The sequence below is a fragment of the Balearica regulorum genome, chromosome 2 (genome assembly GCF_011004875.1).
Source record: "Balearica regulorum gibbericeps isolate bBalReg1 chromosome 2, bBalReg1.pri, whole genome shotgun sequence".
Lineage (NCBI taxonomy): Eukaryota > Metazoa > Chordata > Aves > Gruiformes > Gruidae > Balearica > Balearica regulorum.
This window is the reverse complement of record NC_046185.1, coordinates 155,034,440-155,047,504: the sequence shown is the minus strand read 5'-3', so window position 1 is coordinate 155,047,504 and position 13,065 is coordinate 155,034,440. Positions and strand designations below refer to the sequence as shown.

General features: G+C 39.1%; 1 protein-coding gene across 1 annotated transcript in view; it reads right to left on the bottom strand.

The window, feature by feature from the left end:
• Positions 1-13,065, bottom strand: part of PITRM1 (pitrilysin metallopeptidase 1) — a 30,041-nt gene that overhangs the window by 12,671 nt on the left and 4,305 nt on the right. Inside the window, exons 8-14 of the mRNA XM_075746574.1 lie at positions 11,904-12,030; positions 11,053-11,141; positions 10,362-10,490; positions 8,452-8,565; positions 7,917-8,013; positions 2,545-2,679; positions 459-597 (exon numbers count right to left, since the gene is read on the bottom strand). Of these exons, the coding sequence (XP_075602689.1) occupies positions 459-597; positions 2,545-2,679; positions 7,917-8,013; positions 8,452-8,565; positions 10,362-10,490; positions 11,053-11,141; positions 11,904-12,030 (830 nt within the window). The remainder of the gene's footprint in view (positions 1-458; positions 598-2,544; positions 2,680-7,916; positions 8,014-8,451; positions 8,566-10,361; positions 10,491-11,052; positions 11,142-11,903; positions 12,031-13,065) is intronic.

Below are 13,065 nucleotides of genomic sequence, written 5' to 3'. Positions count from 1 at the left end.
AACATTATTTTTACAGCTGGCTTTTTAAGTAGAAAAAATAAGAAATACAACTACAAAATATAAGTTCTATAGGAGCATGGAGGAGACCTCATATACTTAAAAATAAACAACTTCAAGGTAAATGGTGGAATTAATCTTGTACTTAGTGCAAGTTAACATGGGAAAGAACAAGCAGACCAGTAATTTAAAACTTTCTTTTGACCTACTAGAGACATTGGCCATTCTATTTTTAAGTGTTAACACTAATGGAATACATCAATCATACATTGTAGTGTAAACACTACACTGCATAGCCCCCTAACACATATACACAAACTTCAAACGATAAAAAAACAACCCCTTCAGAGTAAATGCTGGAGAGTGCCTGAGAATTTAAGATATTCTACAGAACATGTGCTAAAAACCTGGCTGTGTTTTTAAGCAGTTACCCCAATAAAAATATGAAACAGCACGTTAACCTTTTTCAAAGATTTGGCTTTTTTCTTCTTCAGAAAGAGCATTGACCTTTCTTTCCAGCTTTTCTGCTTCCATTTGTGCTTGTTTATCGTAGTAGTCTTTCTCTGGACTCATTGACAGAGTCAATCTATGTGGATTATCCTGCAGAAATATGTCCCAAAACAAAGCATTATTAATTCTGAGGGCAACTTCCTTCTGTTTTGCCTCAGATTATTGTTTCATCAGCAACAGATAAAAACAGTTTGTGCATCATTTGGCTTGTAGATTACCAAAAGTATCGCAAACAGGTAATTTGAACTCTTCACACAGAACAGCCTGCTGCAAGGGTGGGGAAGAGAGGCAGCTTACCACAAGGACAAGCATGAACAACCTTCTGTGAAAACTGAGTAAAGAGTCAGAATCCCTCAACAGCACGTAGTACTCAGTTTAATTAAATCAAGGTTAAACAACTGTACATAACGCTACAGAGCGGCATGCTACAAGTTTTATCTGGAGTGTTCTAAGATGGGTAATCTGGTTAAATGCAGGAGGGTTTCATTAAACACCTCTTTCAACCTGCCCAAGCTTGAGCGCACAGAGATCCCATATGATGTAAAATGTGCATGCCTTATCCTGCTCAGAAATGCTTTACATCGGTCTTGCTGCCAGAGAACTCCATGCATTATGCAAGTGTCAGAATTGCTGTTGGATTTCTCTTTGTTTATACTGGACTGTGGAATTTCAGTAACAAAATTACTCAAACGGCTTCCATTTTATCTAATACTGGGAGGCTATTCAAAAAATAGCGACCTCAAAAATTGCCCATTTCAAAGTAGAAGCCAAACAGCAACATCTGCCACTGACAGACACTGCCAATAATTTGGGACAATGTAATCAGATTCTGGTTTATGAGTTTCTCTCTCCTGTGCTTATGTGGAAAGACTATGGAAACCCGATTGACTACAGACTTGAAGGGGGAAATGGAAAATTAACCAGGCACGGTGAAACGGGCAGGATGAACAGCATTCTCTCCCTTGCTCCTAGCCTTCCTGCTTTATTAATCTCCAGGCACAATGTACAACAATGCGTAATCTTCTGATACAAAACCACCCAACTGTTCTCATTAATTCCTACTGAGTTATGTTTTTGCCTTAGCCTCCTTAGCAGAACTGCATAGTAAAGGACATTCCCAAAAATACTGCACCTGTACTTATTCCCTACAAAAGCCAAAACCTTAACAACTCCCTACTACTTCCAGACACTAATAATGCCTTTAGGAAAACAGATTTCAATTGATGCCACTGAGCATATGAGAACCAGCATTTACTCACTATTAAATCAGGTTGGCAGTTACCTATAATAGGTCTGCCCTTCAAAATAACTTGAACAATTTGACCAGAAAAAAAAAACCCAAACAAAAACCCACCAACAAAACAAACACCGACCCCCACTCCCCCCAAAAAACCCCAAACCAAACCACTTTTGCACTGCCATCACTGGATTTTTTTTTTTTCTTTCTGGCATTAGCTAATTCAGGGCTTCAAAAATACACAATGTTATCATGCCTTTACCATTTTTAATCCTTCAAGAATTCCAGTAGAATGTATGGAGAGGAAAACAAGAAAAAGAGCAGAAAGCAACTAGCACTGACAGCAACGTTCAGACAACAGCTCAGCAAACACGAGGAGCACCAGAACAACCTTACTTATAACCAAAATCATTTAAAGGAAGAAGAGATACATCTTGCTATGCCAATACAAAGGAACACATAACTAGGTCTTGTAATTCCCTGTTCATGTCTGAGCTTCTCACTAGGAAACACCCATGCGCCCTTCTATAGCATCAGGGATCACAGTTCAGTAGAACATTGATAAAATGGTAATGTTCTAATATGCGTGTTTCCAAATGTCCAACCAGACAATTTTTCTCATTTTGAAAAGTCTTCACTTCAACCATTTAAAATTAACATGCTTCATTCAAAAGTGCTGCTGTTCATCCACACCTAAGAATACATAGTATGGTTATAAAAAATTAGCCTTCAGTCTAATTTTTAACTACAAACTGGCTTAAAAAGTAATACTGCAGATATTTCTGCATAAGTTTTCCTACCTTAAAATATGTTTTAACTTTTTCCTGAAGGAATGCAGGGTTTTCTTTAAGGCACTGCCTGAACCGAGAGACTTTATCTGCAATCTTCAGAAGCTCCACTGGATCCCCATCTTGATTCCAGCAGGAGGCTATATACTGAATGGGAAAGAATAATTAAGTAAGCAGGACAATCCATCTGCATTTCTATAACTGACAGCATCTGTGTTCCAAAACAACCTTAACATTTATATTTTAATGGCACATTTAATATATCTGAAGGGAAAAAAAAAAATCTGAGATCTCTGTTTAAAGAGCTATTCCATCATCATCTGTCCTCTGTTCTCTCCATTCTCTCTAATTTTATCATATCAAATCACCTTTTTTTTTTCCTCTTTCTTTTGCATAGGTGTGTCTATCTGTATTCTGGAAATCTATTGTGATATTCTTTTCATCCCTCCCATTTAAAATAAATTCATGTTTCAGCCCAAGAAAGAAGGAAAAAAGGAACAGGTAGTAGAGACAAAGTAGTACATAACAGTGTACTCTTTTACTGTATCAGTCAGATTAAATGATTTATAATAAGGTAACTCAAACACATAACATAGATGGGACTTTGGAGAAAGAATCATAGAATCATAAAATCGTTTTGGCTGGAAAAGACCTTTAAGATCGTCAAGCCCACCACTAAACCACATCCCTAAGCACCAGGTCTATGTCTTTTAAATACCTCCAGGGATGGTGACTCAATCACTTCCCTGGGCAGCCTGCTCCGATGAAGATACTAAATAACCAGAAATATCCCCAGGATATTTCTTTCGGAAGGTTTTTATTGTAGTTTTATTCTCTAGTTTGAGACTATTAAGTTTGCTTGAGTCGCTATTGAAAGTTCTTCAAATACACCCATAGGGCAAGATATCAAAACCTTCTCCATTTCTACTCTGCACCAATGGGTAAAAATGAAACAAAGCAAAATAAAAAAATCCCAAGACATTTGAAAGAAAAAGCCCTTAAAAGCATATAGAAAACAAAAGTATCGGAACTGTCAAAACTACCTTCTCTTTTCCTACCTCTTTAATTATAAGCAGGTATCACAAGCCTTCCAGACTTTTTCAGTAATATCTGGTCTTATCTATTCTGTGGAAATTCCCTAATGTATTTTAAAGAATAGTATTCTTTTAGAATATGCTCGAGTTAATTCTCTTGAAAGAAAAGTCATCTACTTATTTGAGGCTTCCATGGGGTCATTACAACAACACAGTGCTGGTTCTCAGTAAGCAATCTACAAGTTTAACCATCTAAGAGCGTTGTCCAAATGCTTGCAAAACACTGACAGGCTTGGGGCCATGACCACTTCCTTGGTGTCATGGTTTAATCCCAGCCGGCAGCTCAGCCCCATGCAGCCGCTCGCTCACTCCCCTCACAGCGGGATGGGCGGGGGGAAATCAGAAGGGTAGAAGTAAGAAAACTCATGGGCTGAGATAAAGACAGTTTAATAGGTAAAGCAAAAGCCGTGTACACAACCAAAGCAAAACCAGGAATTCACTCCCCACTTCCCATGGCAGGCAGGTGTTCAGACATCTCCAGGACAGCAGGACTCCACCATGTGTAACAGTGACTTGGGAAGACAAATGCCATCACTCCAAACATCCCCCTCGTCCATCTCCTTCCCCCAGCTTTATATGCTGAGCATGATGCCATATGGTATGGGATATCCCTGTGGTCAGTTGGGGTCAGCTGTCCCAGCTGTGTCCCCTCCCAACTCCTTGTGCACCCCCAGCCACTCGCTGGTGGGGTGAGAAGCAGAAAAGGCCTTGGCTCTGTGTAAGCACTGCTCAGCAGGAACGAAAACATCCCTGTGTCATCAACACTGTTTGCAGCACAAATCCAAACCACAGCCCCGTACTAGCTACTATAAAAAGATTTTACTCTTTCCCAGCTAAAACCAGTACACTTGGGGAGCTTGTTCCAGTGCTTGACCACCCTCTCTGTGAAGAATCCTTTCCTAATATCCAATCTGTACTTCCCTGACACGGCTTAAAGCCATTTCCTTGTGTCCTATTACCAGACACCAGAGAGAAGAGACCAGCACCCCTTGCTCCACCTCCCATCATGAGGGAGTTGTAGACAGCAATGAAGTCACCCCTCAGTCTCCTCTTTTCTAAGCTGAACAAATCTAGTATCCTCAGCAGCTCCTCATAAGTCATGTCCTCTAGTCCTTTCAGCATCTTTGTTGCCCTCTTTTGGACGTGTTCTAATATTTATGTCTTTCTTATATTACGGAGCTCAAAACTGCACAGTATTTGAGCTGATGCCACACCAATGCTGAGTGTAGTGGGACAATCACTTCTTTCAACTAGTTAGCTATATTCTCCTTCATGCAGCTCAGGATATGGTTGGCCCTTTTTGGCTTTATGTGACTTGTATTGAGCTTACCATCAACCAAAACCCCCAGATACCCTTTTGCAGGGTTGCACTCCAGCCTCATCCTCCAGTCTATATGTACATCCAGGATTATACCATCCCAGGTGCAGAATCCACATTTGTCCTTGTCAAATTTCATACAGTTTGTGATTGTCCAGCACTCAATCTATTAAGATCTCTCCATAAGGCACCTTTACCCTCAAGGGAACCAACAACTCCTCCTAATTTAGTATTGTCAGCAAATGTGTTTAGCGTGCACTCAACTCCTGTGTCCAGGTCACTGATAAAAACATTGAAGACAACTGGCCCTAAAATTGAACCCCAGGGAACACCACTAGTGACTGGCCGCCAGCCAGACATTACCCCATTTACCAAAATTCTTTGAGGCCCACCCTTCAGCCAATGGTTTACCTATTGTACTATGTTTTAAATAAATGCATAACACAGAGGAAAGTCCTTCTAATTGAAAAGCTAGAACAGCACTGGAATATAGCTTGGAAGTTAGAGAATCCTTACCACATGGCATTTAAAATTACACAGGCTGTCATCAGTGACAGCCAACATGGCTTCGCAAAGGGTAAATCGTGCCTGACTAATCTAGTGGCATTCTACAATGGAGTGACTGCATTGCTGAATAAGGGAAGAGAAACTTACGTCATCAGTCTTGACCACTGTAAGATCTTTGACAGAGTCCCACACAACATCCTTGTCGCTAAACTGGAGATACATGGGTTTGATGGATGTACTATTTGATGGATAAGCAATTGGCTGTATGACCGCATCCAAACAGTTGTGGTCAATGGCTCAGCATCCAAATGGAGATCAGTAACAAGTAGTGCCTGTCCCTCAGGGGTCTGTATTGGGACCAATACTGTTCGATACCTTTATTAATGACACAGACAGAGGGATTGAGCGCATTCACAGCAAGTTTGCAGATGACACCAGGCTGAGCAGTGCAGTTGATACACTTGAGAGAAGGGATGCAATCTAGAGGGACCTTGACAGGCTTGAGACATGGGCCCATGCGAACCTCATGAAGATCAACAAGGCCAAGTGCAAGGTCCTGCACATGGGCTGGGGCAACGACCAGTCATCAGTACAAGTTGGATGATGAATGATTTGAAAGCAGCCTTGCAGAGAAGGGCTTGGGGATATTGGTAGATGAAAATGCCTATGATGCCACAATGTGCACTTGTGGACCAGAAAGCCAACCGTATCCTGGGCTGCATCAAAAACAGCGTGACCAGCAGGTCAAGGGAGGGGATTTTCGCCCCTCTACTCCGCTCTTGTGAAAACTCACTTCAAGTACTGCATCCAGCTGTACAAGACAGACATTGACTTGTTAGAGCAGGTCCAGAGGAGGCCCACAAAAATTATCAGAAGGCTGGAGCACCTCTCCTATGAAGACAGGATGAGAGAGTTGGTATGGTTCAGCCTGGAGAAGAGAAGACTCCAGGGAGACCTTATTGCAGCCTGCCAGTACCTAAAGGGGCCTACAGGAAAGATGGTGAGGGACTGTAGTGACAGGACAAGGGACAATGGCTGTAAATTGAAGGAGAGTCGATTTAGATTAGATGTTAGGAAGAAATTCTTTACTGTGAGGGTGGTGAGGCACCAGAACAGGTTGCCCAGAGAAGCTGTGGATGTCCCCTCCCTGGAAGCGTTCAAGGCCAGGCTGGATGGGGCTTTGGGCAACCTGGTCTAGTGGAGGGTGTCCCTGCCCATGGCAGGGGGGTTGGAACTAGATGATTTTTAAAGGTCCCTTCCAACCCAAACCATTCTGTGATTCTATCATTACTTTAGTCGTAACTAGGTCCCTTTCAGGCCCTTTTCAAGGCCAACTTCTAAAATATGACCTAAGGGAAACAAACTGAAATATAACCCTCCTCGATGGGAGTATTAACACCAAATGCTGCGTGACCAGTCTTTAAAAGCAAGAATTGTTTAAGAGTATTCTGTTCTAGAATTAAGTCCAACAGTTGAATCAACTTCAAGACTTAAAAATATTGAAAGATAAAGTATATGCACAAATATTTCATTAGACAGAATTACTCACACGATCTGAAGACACGCTGGAAAGTACTGGCAAAGTCAAGCACATTTTGCCAGATCCTACTATGATACATGACAAGCAATTAAATATCCACAATTTGTCTGTTTCACTATATGGCAATCTGATTTGAAACAGCTCTTGGTTGTGCTCTCCCACTTACAAGTCTCATTTTAATCCAGAGCTCTGCTTCTTTACCTAACTTGGTATGCCAGAGAAATGAACTGTACATGCTGAAGAAGATACAATGCTTAAGACACACAAAGCAGAAGAGCTGCTAAGCAACTCAAGCTGCTGCAGAGCGGGGCCGGGGGGAAGAGCACACTGGAGAACGAGTGGCAGCAGGAAGCCCTGATTTCCACACTTAACATAAATACTACAGCTAATTCGTTCCCAAATTTACAACAAACTTCTCAAAGACATCACATTCTGCTGTGGAAAACATTTTCCGTAACAGCTTTGGTATCAAAATTTTAAGCCAAGAATTGAATTAGTGTAAACTTTCACTCATGAATCTTGAAATTAAATTACAGCAGTACAACCCTAAATCCCATAGAAAAACATCATCCTTCTATTTGACTTTTAAAAATACATAAGCATCTGGCCAAAACATACAGTTCCAAGAGCCGGTATGGCATGCCTCTCTTCAGAAGTAATCAGTGCTACTGCAATCAAAGCTAGTATTCAGGCAAAGACAACAGGCCCACTGCCTAAGTCATACAGTGTGGAGCCCAGCAATAGTTTGAAGGCTACTGAAAAGAAGGAAGAAAGATGTACATGAGATGACAAAGGAAAGCTCTTTAAGTGAAAAGTTTTACGTATCAAGAGCCTACAAAATGACCTCATATTTCATAAAGATGTAGACAGTAGGTTTCTTAACCATTACTAACAAAACACCACATACAGGCACACATAGACTTACAGATGTCAGAGCAAGTCCAAAACTCGTAGACTGATGCTTCAGCTGGATTTCAATTTTGTGAAGTAGAGCTTCAATCCTATCTTCCTCAAATCCTTCCCTTTGGGAAGGGGTGATGAGAGAAGGAAATCATATCCATTAACACTAATCACTTTAAGTGAAGTTATAAAAATGAATTATAATATCAATAAAGGAAGCATTACAACATAATGTCTTCTACACTGAATTAAAATTGATATAAAATAATTTTATCATCCTGTGTCATTTAGTGAAACTGCACTAATATCATTAAACTCCTGAAGGTTATGCTGATGAATATGTTACAACAGGGGAAGTAGCAGTTACAAGTTTTAACAGTATTGACCAATATTACTGCTTCTTTGGTGAATTTATCTTAATATAACTTAATTTTTAAGGTAAGCTATTATATATATGCCTGTATTATTATATGCCTATATATTATTACATTACTAATATCTAATTGCAAAAGACTGTATGAAAGAACTAACAGTATTTTCAAAAATTTAGCAGTACTCACGCAATAACTTCATCAACTGTTCTAGCAATTATCTGTTTCACAGTATCAATGTCTCTTTCAGCAATACCCTGGAGACCCACACTGAAGTAAGCTTCTCTTGTTGAGCCATTAAACCTAGAACGAAACACATTCAACTCAGTGACAAGTACTAGAACTTAAGCATTAAGCCTGCCGGCAAAGGCAGAAGAAGCAGAAAGACACCCATCATTTCCACATACACACACATGCACACAGAGGATCTTAAAAGCTAGATAGAAAGAAAAATAATTACCAAAGTGGCAAGAAATAGAACTTAAAAGCATTTTTTGTTCAATTTCAGTAGTAGTAGTGCACTGTTAAGAAAACATATGGCATATGATATTAGAGAAAGAAAAAGAGTTACACAAGAAAAGCTGGTCTTTTCTGTTCATCTTCCCGTTTATCTGTAAGTACTTTCAGGTAAAGAAGTTTCTTTTTTTAAGGTGAAAATTTTAGCTGCCTGTAACACCAAACACATACATTCTACCTAAGGAGTTGAATGAAACAGTACTTTTAAATTTGTACTTTTAAAGCAGTATCTGTAAAGTAAGTGGTGAAGGTGAAGTGTTCCATGCTTGTTGCAACTATTTTCAATGGTACGTTAAAAAAAAAAAGATAATTTTGTCCAAGCTGTCAGCCAGGGTTAACCATAAGAACTCATCTTCAGAGAGACGAATTGATACTTGCAGAAACACAGAACACCTAGCAGTTCGAACCAAAGCCAACAAAAAGCAATAGTAGCTTATTAACTCTAAACATCCACTATTCCATGCCTAAAAACCACAGAAGGAACTCAATGGCAGACTCAGGTGTTGAATTCTGCAATACTGATCTCTGGACTCAAACTTACTCTTCTAGATTGATTCATCAGCACAGTCACTAAGGCAAATTAAAGCCAACTCTATGGCTCAACACCATATTAATACAGTCAACCTGGAAAAGGCTCAACAGACAGAACATACAACAACTGAATCACCACTTCAGGGTCTAAAGATGGATTTCTACTGCCACGCACTGTGGTATTAATACGTCTGCACGGCACTGCATGCATAACGCAAGACTCGCAGGAAGCCCATGACTTCATGCAGAGACAGCTCAAGCCAGGCAGAGTTTCCTAAGGCATTAAAATCATAGATGACTATATCAAGGTTTCCTACATCTGAGACAGCCAGTGGAGACAAAGGCATGATTTTTGTATCCTCAAGTCTAAAAACCAGTCAGATGAATCACGCCCCAAAACCACCTCTTTCTTTCTGCTGACAATAAAGGCAAACTATGATGAGCAGCTTGCCTGTAGTTAGGTGAAGACAATCCACCCACCCTTAGTCTGCAGCGCAGAGCGAACTCAGAAGACTGGTTGCAAGAGCTACAGCTTGAATACGTAAGTGTGCGCAGAAGTACCCCTTCGTACGGAGGTGATGGCAAGTTAATGGCACCTAACTGCACATAAGCACATTTATGCCAAACCTTACTACTACTTAATCACAGAATCAAAGCAAAGAAGCAAAGTAACACAGTACAGAGAAGAGCTAGCAAACTCTTCTGAGTAATACTAAATGACCAAGATGAAAGCCCCAGGTAAATTAGGGCACTGAAGATATATCATGTTTTTATCTACCCATTTTTTTTATTCATAAGCTTTAAACAGTATAACTTCGTTTAAACTAACACAATTTCTATCGACTTACTTTGACGAGCCAAAATTACACTTGAGAATGCTTTATAGTTCATCAGTAGAAACTCTCAAGATGTTTTAATATTAAAATAAGATTATTTTGGCATAAACTGCCTGTATGAGATGACTTCTCCCAACTTAATAGCAGGAGAAGTATTGCGGTTTGTAACTTTTCTAATATTGCTTAAAGTGATGAAATGTAAATTGCAACGCTTACCCAACATCAGGAGAAAAATCCGTACCAACACCAGACTCAATTAAGGCTTTGTAAAAAGGAGAATTCGGCCCATCAACCAACAGTGAAGACAACAGGCTTAATGTGAATGTTTCAAAAGTGTCTGTAATACTGAAGAAAAGTTAATAGCTCTTAAAAAAATATCAAGCTATGATTATGTGACACCCCAGCATAATCACCAAGTTCATCTCAGAAGAATTACTTCTATAAAATAATGTAGAGGGAGCAAGGGAGAAATAATTATCAGTTATGAACTCTGCACCAAATCTTAGGGAACTGAAAGAATTCTGCATCTTTCGCTTACTATAACTAGTAGTAAAGCAAGTTAAATTAGGCTGCAAGGGTAGATACAGTTACTAGTAGGGCCACACAGAAAACCTTGCACATGGCAGGAAACTAAAAGACAGGAAGCCAAGGTTCCCAAAAGTCTAATCCACTGAACAGTTATGTAAGATAATGCCTGATTTTCCCTATGTCTATTTGCTAAGGAAAAAGACAGGAAAAATTCTGCATCTTTCATTTACTAACAGAGGATTTGTCTAGCTTTCCCATGACATTATTTAACTTAAAGATGACATTTATGAAGAGGGTTGGGGGACGTGAAATATGCCTGCATCTTGCTTGAAGTTCTAAAATGAGCCTCTGGTTCACAACTTCATTTTGATACACTTACTCCGTCAACAAGTAGCTGACGCTGACAGTTGTCTGCTTGGAAGGATCAGCAGCAAATGAGTCTAAGCCACATGTTACCCTGTGTTCTCTCTGTAAAGTATAATAAATACATTTGATGCAGACTAAACTCAGAGCAGGAATTACAAATAAAAAAACGACTGGTTATATCTTCATAGCATCTTCCTTCCAAAGATTCCAAATAACTTTACAGATACTCATGACATAACTTCAATACTCATGAGTAAATATACAAACATAAGATATCTTGAAAAATATGAGTGGTATCTCAATTTTTTTTTTTTTTTTTTTTTTTTTTTTTTTACAAGCGGAGAACAGAGGAGAGGATCAAGAAAATCTGGTCATAATTAACAGTCTGAACTGGGTTTCAAAGAAATGCTTATGCTTCTGGACAAGCCACAGAGGAAAAAGGGGAGAGAATGGAAAGAGTTATTTTTGACACCAATGTTTGGAAGTTTAGGTACCATTACAGGGCATATTTCCTGACACTAAGTATCAATATTTCTATCAGTAGCACTGAAAGCTTTCCATTAATAAATGCTTCAGAGCTCCAAATGCTGAGGGACTTGAAAACTGGAAATAAGAAAAACAAACTGCATGCAATCATTACATAACTGAAACTCAAAAGTAAATGTAGTTTTTCCCCCGCTGTAACCAAAACCAAAATTACTTCAGCTCATTTACACACAAATACACTCCTAAACAAAAAAACCTAACTCCAGCACACTGGACTAAAACGTTAACCTGTTATATTCAGTTTCTGCAATTCCAAGATTGCATGTGCACTGTTTCTTTGTTTATGTCTTTTTTTTTTTTTTTTTTTTTTTAACTTACCGGCTTTTCCCAGAGTTTCTGTTTTGGGATGTCAGTATTTGATTCAATTCTTTCAAATTTTATCAATGCTTCCTCATGTATTTGTTTCAAATGTTGTTCCAGTGGAAAATTACCATAAGTGAAAAATCTGCATTTTATATGAAAGATTGGGATTAAGCATCAGATTTTACATGAAATTTACAGTAACAGCTTTTATTATGTATTCTGAATTTCATGTGTTTTCCAGTGATTCAGTCACATCTAGAATGGAACATGGTCTGTAAGGCGCCTAGGTTAAAGACCCAACAGTTTGCCACATATATAAAACTCACAGAACTGCTGGTAAAATACCACATTTCTCAGCTCCTGTTTAATGCTTCAGAGGCCACAAAAAAATCAGAATTTGTTTAGTTGCAGCAATATACAATGTTTGAAGAAAAAATATTAGTAATTGAAGCCAGAATCCAAGTGCTCTAAAGTTTCAGAAGACAAAATTCTTATGGTCTTCACACATAATGCCTGAAACATGACGATCCATGTCTCAGCTGATCTACAAAGCATGGCTGGGTTCTGCAGGTCAGTCTACCAAGCACACTCCCAAGAAACACTGCTGACTTCCACTGGATGAGCATGAGGTATGTCTCAGGTAAATGCTAGTTCCAGATTAAAATCTAAACACAGGTACAATAGAATACTTGGGATGAGAAAACAAAAGATGGCAATTTCACTATCATGACACAAGCTTATGTTCCATAAGTGAATTAATCAGACTGACACACTGACCACAAAATTTGTACAGAGGAAACGATGATACTATAGATTTTCTTCCATATCACTTTCAAATTGACTTTTAGCTTAAATACTAATTCTGTTGGTACTAATATGGTATCTGACTCAAATGAGTACCTATTATTTAGAACCTAATACAGCAACGTTTCATTCGGCAGCAAAAGAACAGCCACTCATTTGTAAGTTCTTTTTATAACTTTTAATCTGGGTTGACTTCAAGGATAGGAATCCCTAGATTCATTTGTGCCTCTTGTATCATAACTCCCTAACGTTACCGCCAAATACTTCTTAGTATGCTCCATTTCCCCACAAGCCATTTCAGTTCAAGGTGAAACACCTGTAAACAAAAATCCCCAAAACAAATCCTCAGAATCAAGCAGGCAGATAGATGTAC